Raw genomic sequence first — 27,378 nt, 5'->3', positions numbered from 1 at the left:
GTATTATGAATTATTACTTACAACATTGCAGTAAAGTAAAGTAAACTTTGTCCCACTATACGCCATGTAGGCGTTTGGGGTGAGTGGAGGAATAGCTCCTCTCTTCCTTGACCTCGGCACTAGATGGGGGTGAGTGGTCGGCATCACGCCCCCGGCCGGCTTTACTCCCGGGAAAGGACCCCGGTACCCATTGTAGAGGAGCCTGGGTGGGCCCCAGAGCCGGTCTGGACGCAGAGGCTAGAGGAAAAATCCTCTGCCCCGGTTGGGGATCGAACCCCAGTCGTCCAGCCCGTGGGTAGTCACTATACTGACTGAGCTATCCCGGTTTATACAACATTGCAGTTCACAAAGAAATTGAAGGATATTGTAACATAACATTTTATATATATTTTGTGTTCACCTGAATGCAAATGATTGCTGTATTTTTACGTACAACAGAGTTTATCGTAAAGACTGTTTGTTAGCTGTCAGATAGTTTTGATTTTAGTAATTTTCATATTGTTGTGTTAAATAATATACGAGGGGCAGTCAAAAAGTTCCCGGAATTGTGGTATAGCACTGTAATGGTAGGACATATGGCAACGCTTACCTAATCACCTTCAAAGTAGGACCCTTGCGCACACACACGTGCTCCATCGATCCTGCCATTGTTGGAAGCACCGGCGGAAGGCTTCGTTTGGAATCTTCCGGAGTTCGGCCGTCGCATTCGACACATCGCTGGTTGTGCAGCAATTGCTCGCCAAGAAAAGAATTCCCGTCATCACCCAACCACCATACTCTCCGTATCTCGCTCCGAGTGACTTCTGGCTGTTCCCTACTCCGAAAATGGGCCTCAAGGGGACGCGTTTCGCAACCATGGAGGACATCAAATCGAATGTGACAGCCAAACTCCGGAAGATTCCGAACGAAGCCTTCCGCCGATGCTTCCAACAATGGCAGGATCGATGGAGCACGTGTGTGTGCGCAAGGGTCCTACTTTAAAGGTGATTAGGTAAGTGTTGCCGTATCTCCTACCATTACAGTGTTATACCACAATTCCGGGAACTTTTTGACTGCCCTACGTATGGTCTCAACAGTGGAACAATGTACCTTTGCACAGTGACAGTTTTAATGTTATAAGTGTACATGTACAAAGTGTTTATTTTGTTCTGTTATCAGGACATAGATACTGAGTTATGCACGACTTCTGCTGCTAATTGAAGAACAGTGTAACATTGGCAGTTTCCAAAGTCCAACTTTTGCTTCATGTTTAGCATTTTCTTTTCAGGTAATCCAGGAATGGTCGAAAGGAGGCGGTGTCCTCCTAATTGGCTATGAACTTTACAGACAGCTGAGCTTGAAACGCCCAAATAAAACCAACAGTAAGAAGAAGAGAAGAAAACAACTGGACGAAGTGGTCGATGTTGATGAGGATGATAAAAACAAGGTTCTGCTTGAGGGTTAGTTTCATTGCGTATGAATTAAAGTTCACTTGTAAGAACACACAACATTATTGTATTATTATGCCACTTTCCTTATTCCTTTATAAGAAATGGGCTTATGGAATCATATTCTTATCCCCCAATGTTTTTAGAAGCATTAAAATCTGTAAGGACGTTCTACTGGATCTCTGGTGACAATCCCGCTGTTTTTCTTCATAATTTGATGCTATCATTTAATATCAGTGTGGTGACTGCAAACTTCTGAGGTGGGAGCACAGTAGTACCTCCTAAAATGGGGCTCCGTAAGTTTTGCATGATAATAGACTAAAGAATACACAACTTCTGTTCATAGTCACACAAAATATGCATTCAGCTTCTGGTTGGGCAGTCGTAACTAATGAATCATTGAAGCTAGGCATGCACAATTTTGTATGGTTATAGATCATAAACATGCATTAAATTTAAATACATGGTGTACCAGGATATTCCTCCTAGACTTGTAGGGAATGTTCCTTGGTTTGATTTACATACAAATAATGAAACGTACCTCAGTCCATAGTTGAACAGTTGTAAAGATAAAAGAAAGCAAGTTGTTGCACATTTATTAACAACCAAACTATGGAGTCTAGAAAGCAGTTAAGTTAAGTGTTACTTCGTTTAGTTAACACATTTGACTAACAATCAAACCATTAAATATACAAAACAAAATCACAGTAACTGTTCCAGTGTCCTCTCTGGGATTCTATTGCTTCTCAGCATGAATCAGTGATGATTGGGTGGGTAGCTTCAGCAGCGGTCTCAAGATGATTCTGTATGTGCTATGCCCTTTGTTCATGCAAATTTAATAGAGTCTGAACTTTGCTAGTCAAATTATGCACAGAAATGAATTGCATAATTAATATTTTATAGTCTGTACTGCTCTCACCGCATGGACTATAACATTTGATGCAAGTAGTCTTGACGTTATTCAAAACCTTCTTATCGTGAAAGATAACTTTCTTGAATTTGTTTGAAATATTTTACAGATATGCATACTGCTCTGGTTAAGCCAGGGCCTGACCTAGTTATCTGTGATGAAGGTCACCGTATCAAGAATAGTCACGCGTCTATTTCGCAGGCACTGAAGCAGATACGGAGCAAAAGACGTGTTGTATTAACAGGTAATACTTCTGTTTAACTACAGTATTTATATAAATCTGATATGGCATTTTCTATAGTAATGACATCTAAAGAGGAAGTTGTAGTTTCAGCTGAAATTAACAAGAAATAACTCCTTATAAATACCAGCTTTTTGTGTCATGTAGTTTAAATGTTTTCATGCCCATGCTCATGCATCATCCCTTTCATATACACGCAGAGAAATATGTGACTTTGAAAGGCACATATGTCTTCATTAGTAATCAGAGATTCTTTTGGCATATAAACATCTTGAAATTTAAGATTGAGGTAGTCTGAAATAATATTTTCTTAGCACAGTTTTGTAGTTGAGGTTGTCTCTGGCATCTTGGTTGAATGTAACATAACTGTAATGCTCAGAAGGGTTAATTAGGGGGAGAAGGAGTCTTATGGAGACATGAAGGGGACTTCTGGGCCCTTTGAAGGGCTACAGAGCATCCTTCAGAATGCAATCCACTCAGCCATGAATATGTGAATTGATGTTTACGTGAAATATTGACGTAGGTAATAATAGACTTGTAGATGTTTGTAACTCAGGGACCTCCTGTGCTTGGATTGGGGCATGTATTATCAGTTGCCAGTAATAAACTGTGCACCAAAATTAAATTGTTTGTATTGTAAATAAAGTTTTAATTATTGAAAGTATCATTTCTGGTCAGGTTATCCACTCCAAAATAATCTTCTGGAGTACTGGTGCATGGTGGACTTTGTACGACCAAACTATCTAGGCACAAAGACAGAATTCTGTAATATGTTCGAACGCCCAATCCAGAATGGACAGTGTATAGACAGCACACCCCAGGATATACGGCTGATGCGATACAGAGCTCACGTCCTGCACTCTCTGCTGGAGGGCTTTGTACAGAGGTGAGTGGTAATTGAGTAGCCATTAGCTTCGAAGAGGTTAACTAATGTTCCTTGTGGTATTTACTCTGAGACACACGGCCTGTCATTTGCAAATGCACAAGCAGTTTTACTTCTCAAAATATAAATTAGTCCTTCTTGGTAGTGAATTTAAATATGCCTTTGTTCCTTCCTCCCAACTCATTTCCTGCTCTGCGTTGGTGGTAGTCTCATTTAATTTGACACTAAATATCTGTGTTTTATACAGCATTAGGTAAATTGAGTAATTGGTTCACTGCAAACAAGTTAGTCATAAGTTTGGGTAAAAAAAAATAATAAAGTTTGTAACACGCAGTTCACCACAGCGTGCATTAAGCATTTGGTGTATTGTAAAATATGTAGAAGAGTCAACAGTACCAAATTCCGTGGTCTACAAATTTATAACCACCTAAATTGTAAGAGTTTTATTGATACGCGATTCTAAAGTTAAGTGGGGCATGTTACACAACTAGATCAGTGTTTTATATTATAAATGATGACACACTGAAATCAATCTACTTTGCCTACTTTCTCTCCATAATGAACTATGAAATAATTTTGGGGGGTAATTTATAATTATGGCTGGTGCAAAATCAAGAAATTCAGTTAGAAGTCTGTTTAGGAAACTGGAAATTTAAGCTCTTCCTTGTGAACATATATTTTCATTAATGAACGTCATGTAAATAATCTAGAATCTTTTCAAACAAATTCAACTGTGAATGGTATAAGAACCGTCTTCATAGACCAAGTGCCAACATTTCATGTCTTCAGAAAGGTGCTGGCATCAAAATCTTCAACAGCCTTCCATCTAGTCTCAGAACTACTTGAGTGGAAAGGAAAAGTTTAAAGTCGCTTTAAAAAGATACATAAATTCACACACCATTTATTTTGTTGATGAATTTTTGCAGTTGAAAGAGGACTCATAATCTTTTTACAGGTTATTGTACTTATATAATCTGCTGTATTGCAGTGGATTTAGTGTAACATTTTAATATTTTCAGTTGTACTCATCTGAATTTTTTGTATTTGTGACTTTTTCCACAACCTGTAGCCAGTCTGACTACCCTTTGGATTTGTATGTATACGTGTAATGACTAACCTCTACCATCTTTCCTTACTCATGGGTAATTTCATTTTTCTTCCACGTAGACGAAGTCATTCAGTGCTTCAGGTATCTCTACCACAAAAGGAAGAATACGTTCTCTTGTTACGCCTGACGCAGTTCCAGAGAAAACTGTATGACACGTTCATGAATGAAGTTGTACGAACCAAAGCTGTCCCAAATCCTCTGAAGGCTTTTGCAGTGTGCTGTAAGGTAAGGCAACAGTGAGTCATGTTGTGAGTTTAAGGTACTTTTTTATCCAATACCAGAATATTTACCAGTCTTTTGCACAGACTGCCATCTCTGATGATGGTTGAATAGCAATTTACTTGCATAATGTGCCCCTGAAGATGGTAAAGTTGAAATGTTGGGTAATAATGTAATCTGATCACCATGAAAACTTCATTTTCATTACATGAGATGGTAATAATTGAAGTCAGCTATTTAGAAAGGTATTTTTAAGATAGTCTGTTTTAAATTTTCATACCTTGCCCTTGTACTTGCAGTTTATTTGTATTCTTATCTGAGCAGAAGCCACAGGCTTGGAAACAGATACTTGATTAAAATATTGGAAATGTGTACTTTTGCTTCAGATCTGGAACCATCCTGATGTGCTGTATTACTTTTTGAAGAAGAGAACATGTGGGGAAGATGTTGATTTAGACTTGGAAGAGGCCACAGCTGCGACAAATACTCCGCTTGTGCCAGGGGTTGCAGCTTCCCCTAGGGGTGGTCCAGCCAAAAGAGGCAGGGGTAGCAGGGGTCCACGGAACCCCCCTGGGCAGAATAAGAGGGAGCGGAAGGTACGGAACGTTTAACCTGTGTCATGAAGGTTTAGGTTGTGATTTGCTGGATTTGACACTGTGTAGCCATGTGGGTGATTAGCAATGTTTGTTTTGCGGGAATATGCTGAATCCATATACAGGGTAGATGCAAGTAGATCGGTTACATAGTGAGGGGTCGGAAGTAATTGAAGACTTTGGGATGATGACATTTTATTATATTTTCCTCAGGAGGGACAGAAACTGTTTTTTAAGTATTCAGTATTGCATGGAGACTGATTGATTATTTATTTTCATTACCTTAATAAGCATGCAGATTTAGCTCTTATGCCATACCATTTGGTTATTATTCTTACTGTTTTGTAAGCAGCTTCTTGGTTTTGCCATTTTTGTTTTATCTCCTTTTTGTACCAAAGTCTTCAGTCATACTTTCTTGTGTTGAGGAGAGGTAAAACAGCTGCATGTCTAGGAAGTCTGGCCAGATTAAAAAGTCAGTTTTAAATGTTGCTGTTTGAATATCAGATTTGTATATAATTATATTACCTTGCCTTTCTTTTCAGGGCTCAACACCTTTTCGTAACTCGGGCAATAACAAACCTGCCGCAACTATAACACCTCAGACTACAAACCTTGCTTCAGGTGGAGCACTTGGCAATAACTCAGGTGGTAACAGCAGCACTAACGTTAACACTAACACCTCTCCTCAGTGCGGTACGGTGCCAAGTATGGGCAACATGGGCGCAGGAGCTCGTATGCAGCAGGATTCACACGGAAGTAATCAGTCTTTCGGCATTATGGGCCAGCAGAACCAATCTTACAGCAACACTGGCTCATATCCAGACATGCAGCATTATAACCCTAATAGTGCACCACCATATGGCTACCCAACAAATCCTCCTGCTTCCAGCTATGATCCAAACTATTCCAATAACACATATAATTCCAATAATACGTCGTATGGTAGTTCTAATCATAATACGCCTGGAGCTCATTATGGAGGCTCTGGAAATTACTACCCGTCAACTGGTGGATCAGTAAATGGCCAGCAAGGCAATTATGAAAATAGCTCCATGGAGTCATATTATCCACCTGGTTCAGGAACTGCTCAAGAAAATGGATATCAGAACTCTGGATCTGGGAGTAGCACTCCATATTGGCAGCAGCATGGAAATCATGGTTATTATCATGGTGGAAATGGGAATGCAAATCAGTATTATGGTGGCAATGGAGGCAGTTCTTATGGCAGTGCGAGCAGCGGAGATGCAGGGGAGAATTCATATTACATGGGGCATAACCCTCACACCCACGAACAAGGACAGTACGGGGATTACGGAAGCCGGGATCAAGGAAACGTGTTTCATGGAATGAACGCTAGTGGTTTTGTAAGTGAAATTGGCCAGAACGCAATTGGAAATTCCAGGAACAGTGGACTAGGGGGTATGGGAGGTAACAACCAGAATCAAAGCAGTGGCATTATGAATATGCAGCATAGCTCAAATAGCTCAAATATGAATAGTAATATGCAGAACCAGAACCCAGGCACGATGGGAAACTTACAAAGTTCACAGAATCCAAGCATGAACAATATGCAGAGTTCCGTGGGCAGTCAGCATACTACCATTGGAAGTCAGAACCCCATGACAGACCAGAATACTGTTGGAAGTACACAAAATACTATGAATTCATTGCAGACTTCTGTGGGAGGGAACCTTTTAGGTAAGCAGAATCCACAGACTTCTACTGGTTCACAAAACCCCATGGGCACTCCACAGAGTCCTATTGGAAATCAGCAGAATACTGCTGGACAACAACAAAATCCTATTGGTAGCCAAAGTCCAATGAGAGCGCAACAACATTCAGTTGGCACACCACAGATTGTTACTGGAAACCAGCAAAATTCAATGGGAACTTCCCAGAACTCTATATTAAATCAACATAATTCAATGGGAATGCAGCAGAACACTATGGAAAGTTCTCACAATTCAATGGGAGCATCACAGAATTCAGTAGGGACTCCACAACAGTTGATTGGAGCTCAGCAAAATTCAATGGGGAATATACATAATCCAATGGGAACTTCACAGAATGCAGTGGTAAATTCACAGAATTCATTGGGAAACACTCAAAATTTGATGGGAACTCCATCATCACAGAATCCTATGGGGTCTTCACAGAATTCAGTAGGAAGTCCACAGAATCAAATGGGAATGCCACAGAATATGTTAGGAACCACACAGAATGCCATGGGACCACCGCAGAATTCAATGTTAACACCACAGAACCAAATGGGAACAGCACAGAATCTGATGGCAACAACTGAGAATTCTTTAGGAACATCTCAGAATCCAATGGGATCTTCACAATCTTCCATGGGAATATCACAGAATCCAGTGGCACCACAGAATGTGATGGGAATGCCACCAAATCCAGTTGGAACAACGCAGAATTCAATGGACACTTCACAGGGTTCTCTAAGCAATCAACAAAATATGATGGGATTGTCAAAGAATCCCGTGACAACTCCAAATACAAGGGAAGGTTCACAGAATGCAATGGGGACTACACAGGATTCGTCAGTGAATTCTCAAAATTCATTAAACAGTCTTCAAAACACAGCAGGGAATAATTCTCAGAACACTCTGAATGCGATGCAGAATGCACATAATCGCATGCATGGTCATTCTGAAATAGGTGGTACTGCAAGTAACCCTATGCAGGAATCATACGGCAGAATGTCTGCTATCGACCCCAGTAATTGCAGCCAGAGTACGTGTTATGGCGTTGGTAATGATGTCAGTTCTTATCACCATCAGCAGGCTTTGCAGAACAGTAGCAACAGACCATGTCTGCAGCAGGGGAATAATTCATGTGGAAGTGGATCGAATAATCTGTATGGACACATGCAATACCTTGGTGAAAATATGGGGAATGTGTCTGCGTGTAAAACTGAGGCAGGGAATCCCAGTTCTCTAGACACCATGATGCCTGTTGATGGTAGTGGTCCAGGTAGTCATGGGAACGCTGATCTGCCCTTGTATGGACCTTCATCAGGTGGCATCCCATACTCAAATAGGTGGAATGATGGCTTGGCAGGTGGTAGATTTTCATCGACATCGCAACAGCCTGAGGAAAATAAAGTAAAATGTGAAGGTAACGTCAAAGAGGAATCTCAGAATATGTCTACAGATGGAAACTCATTGAATGCTAACAAGGATAAATTAAACTTTGGTGAAGAAAACAAATGCCACAAGCAGAATCATAATTCCAGTTCTTTGGACGGATCTAATCAGATAACGTGTGAGAACCGGCAACTCCCTAGAGAAGGTTATTGTTCAAACGGTAATTCTGTTATGAAACCAGTCATTTCAGGATCAAATAATGAGCAAGATGGAAAGAATGACACAGTTTCACCTTGCAGCATACAACAGAGTGGTAATATTATGTGTGGAAATCCTTTGCCACCTAGTTTGAAATCAGAAGATAAACTTAGTAGTAACTGCTCAAATGAAACTCAGACTGATATTCCAACAAAAAGTTTTGGTTCCTTAAACATAAAATCTGATATATCTGGAATGTCTGATATGACAACTCAGCATAATGCATTCAAAATGGAGTCAGGTTCATTTAAAAGTGAGAGGTGTTTGTCCCCGCACTTTCGAGACAATGAAACCAAAGATATTAAGGAGTATGAGCTCAGTAACGAGAGCAAGGATAGGAAACCTAACGACAGTGTGGATGGGAGGAGGTGTGAGTCTCTGGCGGTGGAGAGTAAGGATGCCAGCTGCGGGACACAAAGTTTTGATTGTCCGAAGGATCTCAACCTGAATGAGACGAAGCAGCTGGTAGAGTTAGGGCCGGGCGCAGCAAGGAATGTTGGTAACAGGGAGGATCCTGGCATCCCATACGATTGGGTAAGTAATATAAATATTGTGATTACATTTTATTTGACACCAGTACAGTGCTGAAATTTGTGCCTTATTGTAGTTAGTTGCAACTTCTGATATCCATCATTTTTAGTGCCGTGGATTATACAAAAACCATATTAGCTAAGTCTGTCTATCCATCCATTTGTCCATATATTTGTCTGAGTTCATTACAGATGTCTGTATTTTAAACACTGATTTATGATACATCCATCATTTGCTGTCTGAGTGCTTCATAATTTCACCTCTGTCAGCAAGGCGGGCACGCAAGCTTCCGAGATGGGGACATAATTGCCGTCTGCGATTTTATATTATCGTGGCACTGAGGATGGCATTGTCTTGTGTGTTGTGATGCAATATAGCCTTGACATCACGATGGAGAAGACCATGTTTGATGTCATTAATATAATACCACATAGGGTCTTGACATTTTGTGTGTAGATAAGACAGGGCTACGAAAGTGAAGTGATGAGAAGGGGATATGAAGATGGTCTGAGCTGCTAAGAACTGTTAGTGTCTTCCAACAAGTGTGTGTGTGATGTTATGGCACAGACGACCAACACTAGCATCTTCACCACCATGAGAACAAACTAATGATTCACACTTGGTTTGGAAGGAAAATAATTTTTGAAATACAAAGGCCTTCATTTACTCTCATACTTAGATAGAATGCCAGTTTTTCAATTAATAAAGATAGCTCACCTATAATGTATTTCAGAAATTTTTTGCCAATGAAATGTTCATAATTGTTCAAGAAGCAATCACTAGGTATGCACAAGAGATGTATAAAAAGAAGAAAGAAGGCCTTCTCGAGCAAATCAGTGCGTGCTTTAAAGCAACCAGCTACACATGACCAAAGAATATTTTTGCGTTTCTAATACAGATGGTTAATTCAAATGCCTCAGGAGAGATTCGTGGATATTTTGAGTATGTCACATCTGAATGACAAGAACAGACATGAGAAGCTTAAGCAGATTATGATACCACTCAGAATTTGGCCAGTTTTTGCAAATGTTGACAATGCATGCCAGAAGGATCCATCACATTTAATGAACCAATGTGTTTTAGGAGGTCTTGTTATGTCATTCATGGTTTATATGAATGGGAACCTTCCACGGTGGTCTAGGGGTCAGAACACTAGCCTTGTAAGCCTGGGGTCCCGGGTTCAATTCCCGGTGGTGCTCAAATTTATAACTTGTGTTGGACAAGGCCGTGGTCTAGGCATCACGGAGTTTTCCTCCGGGGGCTTCCCCGGTTTCTCCGTGTCATCCCAACAATTACTCCACTCACACACAGAAGAAGGCAATGGCAAACCACTTCTGATCATCTCTGCCAAGAATGTATATGAACAGGTCCCAGTCCGAGAAAAGGATGGAAGGATTCTGTTCATAATATATGGACCTGTCGTCAGACAGAACACTACAAATAAAAATAATGAATGGGAAACCCCACAATACAGTTTCAGAATTTTGGAACTTCTGAGGCCAGAAGTTAGTGTGTTTCAAATTTAGAGCAGTGCGCAGGCTTACGCCAAACATGTTAACATGCCTTTTACTGTTATTGACAGACGCTGACATAACGTAACAAGAGTCATATAAATAAATATCGTTAGTGTTATTTCTGGCTTCGCAATATCACGTGTATCAAAATGGTACAAATGCAGTAGGAACTGTTGTGTCTCACAGAATTGAATTATTGCTGAAGCAAGCTTTTGCACCTGTACTAAGAAGTGTGAAAAACTGCATGACACAAGTTGCCGTACGTCTAAAAGCAGTGTGAGGGAGTTGGACTTTTGTGCTCTGCTTACAATGACCAAATGAGGTTGACGTACAGTCATCCGGAGCAAATCACCAGAAAACGAAGTCTGTTAACGGTGGCCAGCTATATAATAAATATAACATTGGCATCTGCAAGTCTGTTATATGCTTATTTTTTTAAGAAACTTCTAGAAATTGTACAAGAACTTTTATTTTATTTGTTTGATCTTGCACGTATACGCGCTTAGATCATGCATTGTGAAAAGAAAATGTGGAAGGACTGCTCAGTGACATAGGGACAGAACTTGGAGCAACATCTAATACTACTCACACAGACAGGCAAAATTATTGAGATGGCCACATCTGTTGTACATTTTAAACAAGAGGTAGATGCATCAAATATGTTTCAACTACCTAACTAACTCTGCATGCTAAATATTATAAGGCAGTTTAAAATACATGTAAGCAATATTCTGATTTATTAAATTATTCCAATTGTAAATTTATGTTTTGTTTCAGGCCACAGAATTACTGAAGAATTATATTCCTGGATCTATTGAAAACTCAGCCAAAATGGAAGTATTATTTTGTATTTTGGAGGAGTCAATGGCACTTGGAGATCGTATATTAGTGTTCAGCCAGTCTCTTTTTACTTTGAATCTCATAGAAGATTTTCTTCAAAGAACCAACTTGCCTGGAAGACAGGAAAAGTGGGCTCGGAACTGGAATTATTATCGTAAGTTAAGGAACAATGGAATTTTGCATGTTTCATAAAAAAAACTCTCTCTCCCCGCCTCTGTCTCTCAATCTCCCCCCCCCCTGGTTTTGTGTGCCGTGGAGTGTTTATGGACATGCCGTGTGTCTGCCTGTTCCTCAGAGTAAAACACAACAAGCTCAGAAGGCATGTTCCAAACTGGAATACGCATCATATCCTCGTGTTCTTTGCAATGTGCATTTAGAGATATTGCTTCTGACTTTTCCCACGAAATAAATTTACAAATTTTGAACATTTAAAAATTTAATTATCTGCATTTTCAAAATTTGTGAACACCCACAATGTTAACATTTTCGAAATTAAGTAATAAATGTGGTATTGTTAAGCTCTCTCCTCTAACCACTGGACTGATGTTACTAGTTAGTGAAGGAAAGTAATATTTGTTACAAGTTTTATAGAATCCACAGTAACATTGAAGTCATCCAATTCTGTACTGGATTGCAACCTAGTGTTGGCAATACTCCTAGAAAGGTGGAGAGAAATTCTTCATCTGTGATTTTTAGACTTCATATTCCTTTACCTTGTCCCTGGCAAATTCTGGGTAACATGAATATGCCAGATTTTTACTTTGATTAATTTTGGACCATGAATTTATTAACAGTATGTTCCTAGATAAGTATTGCAATTAATTGATGTTATTATTTTTGATTGCTACAGGTCTAGATGGAAGTACATCAGCACTCGAACGAGAAAAACTAATCAACGAGTACAATTCAAATCCCAACATTCATCTGTTTCTTGTTTCAACAAGAGCTGGTTCTCTAGGAATTAACTTGGTTGGAGCCAATAGAGTAGTCGTGTTTGATGCTTCCTGGAATCCTTGTCACGACACACAGGCCGTGTGCAGAGTGTACAGGTGATTGATCAAAATGTGTTCAATTTGTGAGGTTTAAAGTTTATGCAGCAACCTAATGTTTAAGCATATAGTAGTTTTAATAATTAAACATAGAAAGCAGTCTTTTAAGTGTTAAAATTTTAGATGATGGACTTTCCTTTCTTGTGATTATGCTCATAGTATTATGGAGTATGTTTGTCATTTTTGCTTTTCTGTTTCAAGAGATTGAAAATACCTTTTATTCATTTTTTAATTTGTCTTGCTGTTCAGTAAGCTTAATGCTTAGTGAGCCATGTTCAGCAGGTGCAATGTTTCTCTGCGTTATACATGTATACTCTCATTTACAACTTTTATCATTGCCCTGATGACGGAGGCAGTATGACCTCTGAAACGTTGGTTAACATCGACCAGACTACACAGCGCAACAACCCAGAAGACGGAAATCTTCATACTCTGATGACGGAGGCAGTATGACCTCTGAAACGTTGGTTAACATCGACCAGACTACACAGCGCAACAACCCAGAAGACAGAAATCTTCATACTCTGATGACGGAGGCAGTATGACCTCTGAAACGTTGGTTAACATCGACGAGACTACACAGCGCAACAACCCAGAAGACGGAAATCTTCATACTGTGATGACGGAGGCAGTATGACCTCTGAAACGTTGGTTAACATCGACCAGACTACACAGCGCAACAACCCAGAAGACGGAAATCTTCATACTCTGATGACGGAGGCAGTATGACCTCTGAAACGTTGGTTAACATCGACCAGACTACACAGCGCAACAACCCAGAAGACAGAAATCTTCATACTCTGATGACGGAGGCAGTATGACCTCTGAAACGTTGGTTAACATCGACGAGACTACACAGCGCAACAACCCAGAAGACAGAAATCTTCATACTCATCGCCCTGATGACGGAGGCAGTATGACCTCTGAAACGTTGGTTAACATCGACCAGACTACACAGCGCAACAACCCAGAAGACAGAAATCTTCATACTGTGATGACGGAGGCAGTATGACCTCTGAAATGTTGGTTAACATCGACCAGACTACACAGCGCAACAACCCAGAAGACAGAAATCTTCATACTCATCGCCCTGATGACGGAGGCAGTATGACCTCTGAAACGTTGGTTAACATCGACCAGACTACACAGCACAACAACCCAGAAGACAGAAATCTTCATACTCACCGCTGTGAGAACCTCAAGTCTTACAACTTTGTTTTTGTTAATAGTGTAGTGTATTCAGTCTCATACATTGTACCTATTTTTATCCTAGTAGGTATATGAGACCATTATGCTGTCTGTGCGTATCCCTTCAGGGGTCTTTACTGTCTCCGTCGTCATGACCCTGGTGATGGATAGAGTAAGCACGTCTGAAATGTCGGCCATTTTCTACAAGACTACATGACATAATGTTCCAGAACACGGTCATCTTCAGAGACCTCTCATACTTGATAACTAATTTCATTGGACTTTCGAACTAGTTGAATAATCTGTATTATTAGGTTTATTTGAGTTTAATTTTTGTTCTGTTTAGGTATGGTCAAAAGAAACCATGCTTTGTGTATCGCCTTGTTATGGACAACTGTTTGGAGAAGAAGATTTATGATAGACAGATAAACAAGCAAGGGATGGCAGACAGAGTTGTGGACGAATGTAACCCAGATGCTCATCTGTCCATTAAGGAAGTCACCAATCTTTGTTGGGATAATGAACAAGAAACAGAACCAAGGGATTTCAGTACTGAGAAGGACAAATACATTGATGTGGTGATGCAGAAGGTTCTGGACAAATTCAGCTCAAGTTTATCCAAAGTAGGTCCAATTGATTGCTCTCTAGATTGACATTTTGGTTTCTTAATCCTAGCATTTTGATAGATGATTCGCAAGCACCTATTCAGTTTGAGATGGTAAATAGGTCATTGTATAATATTCTCTTTATGTTAAACCTTTGAACCATTTTGATATTCTCTCAGAAATCATTGTCAGGGACATATGATACATACAGATTGTTTGTTGCATTTATTTTTGGAAAGGAAGCTAAATATTAGGACACAGACTCTTTTTAGTATATTTATTTCTAGCCTTGGTTACAGTTGTATATCTTATTTCAGGAACCATTCCAACATGAGAGTCTGCTTGTTGACCGCAAAGAGAAAAAACTGTCTCAGGCTGAGAAGCGTCTAGCGAAGCGGTCTTACGAGTTGGAGAAGCAAGCTAACATCAACTACAGCCACAGACCACAGTATTCGTACTATCCTGGTGGCACAGCCGCTGCTGGCGGTGCAGGCATCCAAGGAACAGGTCTCCAGATAAGGTCAGATGTTATGAAGTGGTTTTGTGATAATATTTACACTTTGAATAAATAAGTCTTACTAGAATTTTGGGCCCTAATATGTGTTATACTGGGCTCACTGTATCTAGAAGCATGGGTCATGTCAGTCAGACTGCAGTACGCATGAGCAATACTATTTCTCCTTCACTTGCATGTTGACATGTAACAATTGTAATGCTTCTAGTTATAGTGAGCTCATTGTACAAAACTTGGTTATATGTGGATTCCCTACATCAAAATTTTTCTTTTTATATCCTTTTTTTACCATTTTAATTCATTTTGCGTACCAGTCTTATGTGTTGCATTTCCAGATTATTTATTGAAGTCTGTCAATAACTGTAAAAATTTCATTCTACCATTACAAGGCATCACAGGTCCCTCTTGAAACCCACATCACACTTTGAGTACACAGTGAAACCCTAAAATAAAAATAAATTCTCAGGAAATCTGTGATGCTTGAATATCAGCAATGCATCTCTATACTGCGATCCCTTCACAGGGCTATTAGGACAGATGGTTCTGGAGGAGTGATGCCAAAGCCAGTTGCCAGTGTACGTCCCATGCAGGCAGAGTTGAGTCAGCAACTGGAACGAGGACAAACGAACCGTTCGACAGTCACGACCCTCAACACGAGTGGCCGTTCAAGGTGGATTCCAGCAGAGGTGTGGCAGAGACAGGGCATGTCTGCTCAAGAGATGACACTTCCATTGGGTGGGTATATTTTTTCATCTATCATTCTCTTAGCTGATAAAAATTGCACTGCTTTTGTTGATAATTGAGGTAGCAGTCCATGAAATTCCCGTAGATACAGTACATTCAGTTGAGAACGATGTTGGTCAAACTCTGCTAGTATGAAATATCTTTCAGACATAAATTATAGAACCCAGAGATATAAACATTTTGTATACTCAGTTTGATATTGTAAGCTGTCTTTGAGAAATCTAAGTATGAATTGGATTAATTGTATGAGTCTTTATTTCTTGTCCTATCCAATTCATTGTTGATTCGTCATCCTATCATTTGATGCTATGTAGTAATGAACATCATTAAATAAACCACAAGTAAATAAATGTGATCATCTTACTAATGTAAATAGTCTGCCACTTCAAGTTTGAAGCATATGCTTGGTAATGTTGATAAATGTAGTAGAAATCAGCAAAGATAAACTATATGTCTTTGTTTTACAGACATGGATTTACTACTGTGTAGATACTTTCACAGTCTAGTTATAAAAAAATATGTACTGAGTTTTGTGTTGTTGTTCCTTGGCTCTACAACACAGTTGTGGGTTTTTGCCACCTCCTTTTCAGAGGTTTCCTAGTCTGAAGTGTGCATTTGTGAGTAGTGAACGACAAGCCCACTGACTCTGCACAATGTCTACTCAGTCCTGATTTGACTGCTATAGCCATCTAGTAGTGAATCAGGAGACTTGGGTAAGAAATTGCCGCTGAATTTTACATACGAAACATCTTGTTCATGCTCGTAAGGTTCTTTTACGTGCCGTAAATCTACGACGTGGGACCTCCGGCTTTACTTCCCCTCCGAAGGAAGTTGTGCTACAGATTTTTATCACTCTTAAAAATCTAAGGACCTTGGCCGGGTTTGAAGCCGCGAACCTTGGGTTCAGTGGCTAGCATGCTAACCATTAGTCCAGCGAGGGTGACACTGAGTTTTGTGTACACACAAAAATTATATTTTCAGAAAATCGGTTTTTATCCTAATGAGTTTTTGTGTACTCTTTCAGATGTTGTGATTCCCACCAATTCCCCAGATCGTGCTTCCATAGTGCTTAAGGCAGGCCAACGTGTCATGGTACTTAAGAGTCCCAAGGGAATTTATATGCAGCTGGAAAACGGAAAAATTATTGCTATTCGCACAGCATTCAAAGTGGGTGGTGCGGCCAAGGGATCTGGACCACAGCACCAGGAATCCAAGCCTGCTCTTGACAAAGCAGAAGTGAATCCTCCGGAATATAAGAAAGGTTTGCTTTCATTCATTTCACGGCATGCAACTCTTATTGTTCCATGATGATTAACTTCTAGATTGTTGCGCCATGTAGTTTTCTAGTAAGATTTGAGGTTTTCACAGCGGTAAGTATGAAGATTTCTGTCTTCTGGGTTGTTGCGCTGTGTAGTCTGGTCGATGTTTACCAACGTTTCAGAGGTCATACTGCCTCCGTCATCAGGGCGATGAGTATGAAGATTTCTGTCTTCTGGGTTGTTGCGCTGTGTAGTCTGGTCGATGTTTACCAACGTTTCAGAGGTAATACTGAAACGTTGGTTAACATCGACCAGACTACACAGCGCAACAATCCAGAAGACAGAAATCTTCATACTCATCACCCTAATGACGGAGGCAGTATGACCTCCGAAACGTTGGTTAACATCGACCATACTACACAGCGCAGCAACCCAGAAGACAGAAATCTTCTAGTAATTGACTGATGTACCAGAGGTGCTTACTGCCTCCATTATCAGGGCGAGGGACACATCATCCTGATGATGGAGACAGTAAGCACTTCTAAAATATCAATCATCATTTACAACACTACATGGCACAACATCGCAGTAGACTGTCATCTTCATACTTGAAATCTCAGTTATCGTTACAGTCGTACTTAGAAGGGTAATTAATTAACAAACTTTCATTCTGAAACTGAATGAAAATGTCAGTTTACATTTTTTTGTATTTGAAACAGATTTGTTTGTTGAAAGTTCTTGATGATTTTCGAATGTTTTTAGTGGTGAGAGAGTCTGCATCTAATAAATAAAGGGGATATGTGTGGTCACTCCTATATGCAGTGAAATGTCATTATTAAATTACAGTTACTTTCACATATTTTTGATCTCATTAATGAAACAGAAATGTCTAAGTTATCACACTGAGGCTTAGACTTATAAAGTTTACACAATAGCTGTAGCCAAGCCATTTTTCACAAAATACTATACTTTGCAAAATAAATCATGATTTTGAAATTATGTTACGTGCAAACTAGTATCAAACACCATGTTGTTCAGCAACATCAAGGGAACCAATGAATACTGTTGTTAGGTGTGATATGATTGGAAACAGTCCCCTCTATGGAGTGGAGCTGTATTACTGCAGTTTATTAGTTATTCAGCGTCACAATTAAACTTCTGGTAGGTAACACTCTCTGTTGGTAGAAACAAAAACAGAAGCATCCTCATGGTATCTGGAGCAAGGCAAAGCTAATTGTGTCAGAGTTGTGGGATTGGCATCCTTTCTTACAGCGTTTGTCTGTGCGATCCATCTTTTCAGAGAGCAGCGTCCCTTCAATAAATCGTACGGCTAACATATCGAAAGTTAGCAGTGTGCTTCCATTCAAGACTAACTCTGCCATCACAATAATACCAAAGAATGCAGTGCCCCAGCAGCGAGGTACAGCCAAGCCTATGGGCAGAATAGGCGGTAATAGTAGTGGGGGTGGAATCGTAAAACAGGATGTAACAGTGAAGCCTTGGGGACCTAGGACTGGTGCTTCAGCAGGTGATGCTGCATCCATGACCATGGGAGTTAACAAAAACGTCAGTTCTCAACAGCCTATGGCGCAAGCAAGGCCGTACTTCCATCGCACTGGCACGAGTGATAATACAGGTAACATGAACATCAGATTTTGTTTAATTTCAGAATACTAGTATTGCCTGGAAATATTTAACAGTTAAATGTTCTCTGTCCTTCATCTACAATGCAGAGTGAAATCTTCATATACATAAATTAAGGGCTATGACTTCAGACTTTATTATATAGAAGCTTCTTTTTTAACTTTACTTTACATAACTTATTCTTCTTTTGGTAAAGGATAGCTTACGAAGTGATGTCACAAATACGTCCCAGAACTTCTGGAACAGTGTGTTAATTTTTGGTACACTTGGTATTGGAAACCTTACCATTCTTTTATAATAAATTTCCTACTTTAAACAACATCAGTGTCACAATTTTGCAAACTTTCTGATGTGGGAAAGACTATTACTGTTGAATGCAGGGCTTGAAGTTCTGTATGGTGAATGGTCTTGTAGAATATGTGCAGTAATTTCTAAAGCTGTAAATATGTGTGGGATTTTCATTGTAACTGGGCACATTAAATTCATTGTGGAGATAAATTATGAGCATGTGATTGTTATTACAAAACATAAGTACTTTCAGTTTGTCTGAACATGTCACTTTCCTAGATTTTATATGTTATAAGTTTTTTTGCAGTTGTAAGTTTATTTTGGATGTGTCTGCTGTCATACAGAATGATACAAGTCAAGTGCAGATGTAGGTTATTACTATGTAATGAAAACAAATATTTATTTTTTATGATGTAGTTATTATGGGTGTGCCTCAAGTTGGCATGGGTAGTATGTAGGCAGGACAGGAGGGTGATTACAGGGATACACGCTGCGCTGTTACTGGACATTGTTCATGTCTTACAGACATAGACCCACTTGAAATCGCCCACATGTTGTGTATTTGTGCACATAACTACAGAGGTCGGTGACTTCGACTGATGGGTAATAAAGGGCGTCGTTGAAAATTTTTATTTGTGGCAGAAGGTAGTACTGACCTGTAAGGAGCTTCTCCCTTCGTTAAAGGAAATTATTAATTTTGATTGGAAAGTTACAACTTTGAAGCAAGTATTGAAAGAAATGAGTTTCAAATGGAAAAGTCAGGTCAGGAGAAAAATGTTAATTGAAAGGTAGAACATTGTGACCCATCTGTAGCAAATAAGAACATTTAGGGAGACAGGTAAGCCACTTTTGTATCTGGGTGAGACTTGGGTGGATACAATTTTGACATTTAGGAAGTGTTGGCAGAATAAGGAAGTTGTAGGAATTACAACTAATGTAAATGTGGCTTACAGACTTATTGTTGTCCACCCTGGTGGATCTAGTGACTTTGTTCAAGGCCATGAGCAAGAGGCAATTTTCACAGGAAAATTAAATCTCTTAACTTCAAAAGATGGGTAAATGAGAAAGTTATTCCAAATTTGGCAACTTTGTCTTTGTCATGGACAGTGGGCCCTACCATGGAAACCAAGTTGATAAACCTCCAACCAAGTCATCTCTAAAGAAAGACATGTTGGAGTATTTATGAGTGCCATGCGATGAGGGTGTGAGGAAATTCACACTGTTCTCATTTGTTGAAAAGATCCACCCCAAGGAGAAGGTGTATCACTTTGATATGCTGTTTGCACCACATGGCCATACAGCAATTTGGCTGCCACCTTATATGTGTGACCTGAATCCCATCGAGTCAGCCTGGCATCAAATTAACTACTGCATAAGATAAAACAATATGGCTGGAGATATGTCACTAACAAGACTGCAAGAACTTATGCATGAAGAGATCAAGGGAGTGGAAAAAGAAGATTGTAGCTGCGTTGCAAACATTGAAAATTCCTGTTAGGAAAACATTCATTTATGGTTGTTATAGGCAAATTCATAATTGTCTTGGCCGAAACTGACAGTTGTGATGGTGACAGTGAAGATGTGGAATTGTGTGTGTCTGATTTTGTCCCCCTGTAGTGCAGGTAAGTGGAGTAAGTGGACTGCTGTTTTTTTGGATAAAGTGTAGAGTAAAGTTCCTTCGCCCTGCCTATCCATCTCCTGTGACTTCTTGTGATGTGCCCATAATATTCTTCATTTTACAAAAAGACTGAATTTAAGAAAAGCTGCATATTTTATGAAGACCTGTTCTTCATACAGGACTATTAGAGGATCCTTCATTGAATGGCTTCATAAGTTCAAACAGCTATCATAATAATATTGTTTATAGTACTAAATTAGAGACTTGTTCATTTGATGGTTTTGATTGAATTGGACACAGGCGAATGTGTGGGGTTTGTTATTATTCCAAAGAAGGGGCATGTTCCTTCATAACTGAAAAGTGTGTCTTCTTTGTGCAGTTATTTTTAATATTGTTTGTAATCTGAACAGACATGGGGACTTCCAAACCATACTTCCATCATGAGACATCACCGTCCGATCATCTAGGGATGTCGGGACATCAGACAAGTGATGAAGGCAGCTCTGGTGCTGAAAATATGGTTTCCACTCCATGTGGTGAAGATAAGGATGGTATGGATACTGGTGTGTTAAAATCTCCCTCCTCTGATGATTTTAATCAAGATAATTCAATGAGCAGTCATGCTTTTGGAAGTATTCGAGAATCTAACCTAAATAACAGACCATCATATGACAGTAATATGGGGGATGATATGATACATGGTTCAGGAACTAACATTAATATGACATATGGGAACCATTCAGACCAAGGAATTCAAGAACCTAATATGAATACTTCATATGGAAGACAAATGGGGCAAGATCTTCATGATTCATCTGTTGGCATGAATCGTTCGTTCAGGAGACAAGTGGACCAAGGTTTGCAGGGAGCAGGAAATGTTAGTCACCCATTTGGTAGACATACAGATCAAAGAGGACAGGAGACTTCTGTAAGTGTAAGTCGTGGATATGGAAGGCAGGTGGACCAAGGTATGCATGATCCATCCAGTGTAAATCATAGGTATGGGAGACATATCGACCAAGGGTATCATGATTCGTCAGTCGGTGCTAACCGTGGATTTGTGAGACAGCTCGATCAAGGCATTCAGGAGACAGGTAGTATAAATCGTTCATTTGGTAGACAGACCAATGAAGGGATGACGTACAGTCAGCAGAATCAGGCAGGAGGCTACGATGAACATAAAGATGCAGACTTCACTCAGTCTGATTCAGCTTCTGGTGGGAGGTACTGTCACACAGAAAATGAAAGTGGGACCAATAGGAATTTCCAAGGAACATACGAGGACAGTTGGCAGCAAGGCCAGGGCTTCCGAGGAATATCAAGGGTCAGCGATGGCACCCATGGGCATGGCAGCAGTATGACTGATGGCAGAAATTATCAACAGCAATTTAAAAGTAGTTCACATGGAATAGAGAAACATTCCTTACCAGACAACAGTACCAGAGAGCAGCAACACAACAGTTTCCCTGACTACAGCCACAGGCAGCATCAGCATCAGGAACCAGATTCGCCTACATTCCAGTCTGAAGTTACCGACTCTACGACCAGTGGAAATGATAGTGGCATAGAAGTTCTTCCATTACCTACACCAAACTTCACAACTGCAAATAAGGACTCACTGCCACACCAATCAGCAAATATTAATACTTCCCAAGCAAAGACTATGTCTTTAAAGAACTATAGGCATAACTCTTTTAACGCACAGCTTCATAACAGGGAAATTGAATCCAGTACAAGTGAGAATACTTCTGCCCCTGTGTCAAAACCTCTGCCTGGAGACCATTATCTGAAGTCTCCGCAACAAACTTCATATTCTAATGATGTAAAGTCCCCATCTAATTTTCAGCAGAGCAGTGATGAACTTAAAGTTTCCAACCGGAACGTCCCCCTGTCAAGTTTTCCGCACGGTGGTAACGTAGGAAACTTGTCAAGAGAACATTCGTCTCGTGGAATCATGGCTTCGGCTTTCCCCGGAACCAGTAATCACTCTGTAGGTCAACACGCATTACATAGTTCTAAGAATCGTCAGAAAAATCCGCAGAATATCGGAAGATACAATAGTGAAATGAATCCAAATAGTAATTTCAATGCTGGTATCATGCCACCAGCCACATCATCAAAATCCAAACGAGGAAACAGTAGGAGTGAACAACATTATGAATTTGAATCAAATGATTCTGCTTCAGATATAGGTAGAATTAGTCTTCAACAGCAGTCAACTGGTAAATCAGCAGGCAGGACCCAGATGCATTCTATGCAGTCTCAGCCATATCATGGGCATACATCACCACAGCAGGTGACATCTCACTCTTCACCTGGCAGTAATCCTACAAACATTGCTGCCACTCCAGCAACAAAGAAAGGGCGTGGAAACAAGAATACTTCTTCAGATAGGTCTCCCAGTTACTCAGGTGCAGGAAATAATAATGAAAGCGAGTCGCTTCGCCACGCGGATAACAGTAGCTCTGGTAGTTCCTCAAAAAATAATTCACATCAGCCATCTCCTCAAAATATGCCCCTTCAGTCTACACAACCTACCACAGTTTTCCCATCAAATACACAGTATCCAGCTTTGGACGGCAGTTCGAACAAACCCCTGGAACCATATAGCACTCCAGTGTATGGACATCAGCAATATTATGCGCCATCTGGTTATTATGGAGGCTTTGGTGGGCCTCAGCAATCACCTGTTGCATTTGGTGGAAATCCGTACTACTCCGGCGAGAACCAGTATGGCCCTGGAAGAGGCTTGCATGTGGATCAGTCAGTACCTACATCAAATAAAGACATTCACAAGGGAAATCAGTCCCATGCTGGGGCTTCGCCACCACAACAGCAGCAGTCTGCGCCTCAGGCAACGACCACGGCAAAAACACAACCTCCTTCAGGTAAGTCGCAGTTGATGAACTACACAGTAAATTTATGTTTCAAATCTTTAGGTTTGGTTCTTATAATAAAATGTCATGTCGTAAAATTTGACATGTTATTTTTGAATGAAAAATATTTTATGAATATACAATAAAAGTGATATGTTTGCCATTTCTGCCTAAATTAAATGATGGCATGCAATTATGAAGCAGCTGGAATTGTGTGATAATGAGCAAAGTCTGAACCTGTCTTACTATTTTGTACATAGACATGAATGAAAAAAACTATATCAAAAAGCCATCTAACCTTTGTGTGAAAATTATAATTGGCACATTCTGATTGTAAAGAGCCAGGAAATGACAGAGTTTCTCAGTGTGTACATCTTGGATAGCAGAGGTATTGGATATGTTCTGAGCTGCCATGTCTTGGTGAAGGTATAGCAGCTTGTTTCCTCTAAAATTGTAGGAAATGCTATACCTGATTTGTAAAAAAAACAAGAAAGAAAAGTCAAGTCGTCATGAGTTTTTGTCCACCTATTTCATTTGATCCACTTTGTTCTCCCACAGAGTGATGTGTGCATGCTAACGAACCCGCGGCCTTAATGAGCACTCTGCAGTTAATGTGTGGCTGTTTGCAGGGACTGGCTCTCAGAAGAAGGATCAGTCAAGCCAGCTTGGCAGCGGCGCACCAGCCTCGCCAACCAAAGCTGCCTCTGTAACCAACCCATCTACACCCACAGCTATAAGGGACATGGCAAGTCCAAGCAGTGCTAGTGGTGGATCTCGTAGTGGTAACAACAGCGCTCGTTCTACTCCAGCTACTGTTACTAACACAAACATTTCACAGGAGCCCAACTCTCCACAGCTCCATTTTAATACTCCAGCGGCTACCGCCAGCTCGACAACGCTGGAAAATAGATCGCCTGCCCAGTATAATTCGTCAATGACCACAAACTCAGCGCCGCTCGACCCTAAGTCGCCACTTCAGTACAATTCTAGCGCAACTGGTGGAAACTTGTCTTCATCAACATCGTCGTCTCTTCAGTACAACGCTAACACTGCCTCATCTAATTTTACTGCTGGCACATCGAGCACGCCCCAGAGTGGCATAATACCGCCTCCACCACATCAGAATCCTTATGAATCGATGATGCTGGGCAGTTACCCAGCAGGTGCCACTGGAACTGGCTATGCACCACCTCCACCACCAGGAATGGGGTATGGAAGCTACAACAACCCTGCAAATCAGTATGAGGCGGATTATGCCAGGGCATCCATGTACAGTGCATTCCATAGACCAGATCCACATCCTCATCCATTTACCCCCGGTCACCCTCCAGGTTTCCTCCCACCGCCTCAGAGTACTAATTACTACCCTCAGAACATGTATGCGCCAACTCCATATGGTACTCCTGATCCAGCATATTACAGCAATCCTTTCCTCAATGCAATGCATCAGCATCCGTACCCTACTCTGCCTGGAGCAACACAGAACCCTGGATCTCATCCCCAGTGAGCAATATCCACAATTCAACATCGCAGGTAAGCCTTTTATCCACACCTTTGAATCAGGCTTATAAGACAGAAATTCCTGAAACAGAATGAGATATTTTGTATAGATGTGTGAATTTCATTGAGCAAGCTTGGACGTGTATAACCGTATTTTTCTTTTAGGCTGTGGAATATTGTACTGTTCATGTATGTATATTTGTCAGTGACTTCATAAAATGTAATTTATTTAATTACACTGGAAGAACAATTTACTGCAGTTCTTCCAGTTTTATGTAATAACTTAGGCAGTGTTATTCTGTATATGTTGTGCTGAAGTGCAATATTTATTTCAAAATGTTCCTATAAAATTATAAATTTGTTTTTTGTAATAGTCTTCTCAGTCTGAAGTGTAGTCTGTTGGACTGTTGGCCCTCTGTAACAGGTTAGTTCCAGGAATGTCTACCACCAAAAGTAAACATTTTCTTAGGGTTTCAGTAAGGCCAAAATCCAGTCTTATGACAAAAGAAGTTAGATTTAATTTGGGGGGGTGTGTGTGTGTGGAAGACATAGGTCCTTGATGCAGCACTTTTCCCAAAAATAGTTTTGTCCTCACAACCAGCCAATTAAATGTAGCATGTGAACACTGTTTTTTTAATAATAATGTATGTGTTTACAAATTATTGGAAAGAGTAATTCTACAGGATATTAATTTGTATTAAATAGTGCTGGGTTTACATCTGAAACCTCACACTAATTTTAAAAACCTTCAAAGTGTTCATTTACTAATTACACACCATTTGACTTCAAACGTGTTGTGTGTTTATAGTTTTCTGAATCTCTTGTAGCGTTTCATTCCAGAGAGTCTAACATAAGTTAGTAAATTCACCACGTTATGTCATTTGTGGTCTTTTGGGTTGTGGCACTATGTAGCTTTGCAGGTAATTTGGGATGTATCTCATTAAGATTAGGGCCACTGAAATTGTGTGGCACAATTCTTGACATTGAAGCTGCAGCTGGTCACATTCAGTTGTAGTTTACAGTCAAAGCCGTAGGTAAGTTCGCATTTTGCTGTATCAGTTCCTAGGGTTACTCAGAAGTTTGCATAGGGTGTTTTCCAAAGTGCAAGTACAAGTTATATACAAATATTGTAAGTTAGAGGCTGTAGGATGCACGTTTATTTGTGAGTTTGTATTTTGAGAACTGCTGTGTGTTCTTATTTCAGTCACACATCTATAAATCTGCAACATTAATTAATTAGTAATGTCCTTGTAGAATGTTGACGGTTTTCTTTGAAACACAAATGTTTTAGTGTAAGTCCAGTTGATTAGTAGGATTGTGATTCTTTCTTGGTTTTGATTTAGTGTGCATGGTTGTAGTATATTTGAATCACTTATCACAGTTGTTTTGCGTACTCTCGATATTTTTTGCAGTGAGGAAAGTCATTTTAGTGTTTCATATGTTGATGCATTTTACTTGATAATATTATTTGTTCCAGTTTACATATTAGTATCTTGTGTGTTTTTTGATAAATTTCTTCAATCTTCTTTTGTTGGAGAATTATGATGTTAGCATTTGTTTTGGTTTGCGTGTGTTCAGAAACAGAGACAGGCAGGTGATGTGATTAATACCGCCATAACCATTGTTTTTGAAAGGAAGCCTGTCTGGAGAAATGCTGTCAGGATGATTCATTCAAACTCTGCATGTGTTTGTGATTGCGTTTATGTGCTTGTGAATAAGCCTGTAGTTTAGGATAGTTTCACATTTAAAACATTGTTAAATTGGCACATGATAAAAATATCTTATTTAAACATTGATTGCAAACAATTGAAATGATAAAATGAGCTGCAAAATACACCTGGACACACAGTATCGTGTCTCGAGACAAGTCCGTTTATCCAGAACAAGTATAAGCTCATGGATATGCAGACGGACAGACCGCTCCTTTTTTACTTTCTTCAAAGAACACTTACAAAGAATGTAGTGCTTTCATGCCTCAGTTACCGTATTTGTGAAGCTTCAATATTAAAAATAATCTGGAAAGAGTACACTGTTGAAGGAACTTAATTTAACAACTTCCGACTTTAGAGACTGTAGTGACAGGAACACTTAACCACATTTACATACAAACAGGAACTGTATAATAGGCAAAGAAATATAAACAAAATAATTTGATAACAGTGCCAGAGAATATAGGTGAAGTTCATTTCTCGGTGCTGTGTACATCAAGATGCCCCTTGATAGCAGTGACCTTTGAATCTGTCACTTATTCATTCTCTTTCAGTCTAGTATTAACATTTTTTGTGACAACTAGACATGGACTTGGTTTGTGAAGTGTTCATGCACCCCTGCTTGTCATAGAGCAAAATTCTCCAAGGAAACAAGAGTCTTATATTTATTCCTCATTCCTGAAGTACAAGCTCCTTTTCTGCAAAGATACAGTTTCTACGAAACCTGCCATCTGTGAAATCTAGCTGTGTGGTTATTTC

General features: G+C 39.9%; 1 protein-coding gene across 6 annotated transcripts in view; it reads left to right on the top strand.

The window, feature by feature from the left end:
• The window catches only part of LOC110840524 (uncharacterized), a 69,210-nt gene that overhangs the window by 27,202 nt on the left and 14,630 nt on the right, over nt 1-27,378 (top strand). For 4 of the 6 annotated variants that reach the window (XM_087342689.1, XM_087342580.1, XM_087342654.1 and 1 more), the window contains exons 11-25: nt 1,268-1,439; nt 2,447-2,581; nt 3,257-3,464; nt 4,629-4,794; nt 5,175-5,384; nt 5,924-9,274; nt 11,563-11,779; nt 12,476-12,674; nt 14,209-14,485; nt 14,785-14,987; nt 15,505-15,716; nt 16,750-16,986; nt 18,285-18,620; nt 20,945-23,422; nt 24,040-24,943. In XM_087342689.1, coding sequence (XP_087198815.1) covers nt 1,268-1,439; nt 2,447-2,581; nt 3,257-3,464; nt 4,629-4,794; nt 5,175-5,384; nt 5,924-9,274; nt 11,563-11,779; nt 12,476-12,674; nt 14,209-14,485; nt 14,785-14,987; nt 15,505-15,716; nt 16,750-16,986; nt 18,285-18,620; nt 20,945-23,422; nt 24,040-24,917 — 9,279 coding nt within the window. In that variant the 3' untranslated portion in view covers nt 24,918-24,943. Of the gene's footprint in view, nt 1-1,267; nt 1,440-2,446; nt 2,582-3,256; nt 3,465-4,628; nt 4,795-5,174; nt 5,385-5,923; nt 9,275-11,562; nt 11,780-12,475; nt 12,675-14,208; nt 14,486-14,784; nt 14,988-15,504; nt 15,717-16,749; nt 16,987-18,284; nt 18,621-20,944; nt 23,423-23,968; nt 24,944-27,378 lie in introns of those variants that run through there. The other 2 variants (XM_087342723.1, XM_087342768.1) reach the window with 2 other exon arrangements.

Source organism: Zootermopsis nevadensis, unplaced genomic scaffold, assembly GCF_977971745.1.
Source record: "Zootermopsis nevadensis isolate Lab colony 2312 unplaced genomic scaffold, Znev_1.0 Znev_ptg000001l, whole genome shotgun sequence".
In the NCBI taxonomy this organism is placed as follows: domain Eukaryota; kingdom Metazoa; phylum Arthropoda; class Insecta; order Blattodea; family Termopsidae; genus Zootermopsis; species Zootermopsis nevadensis.
This window is presented reverse-complemented; position numbering and strand designations above follow the sequence as displayed.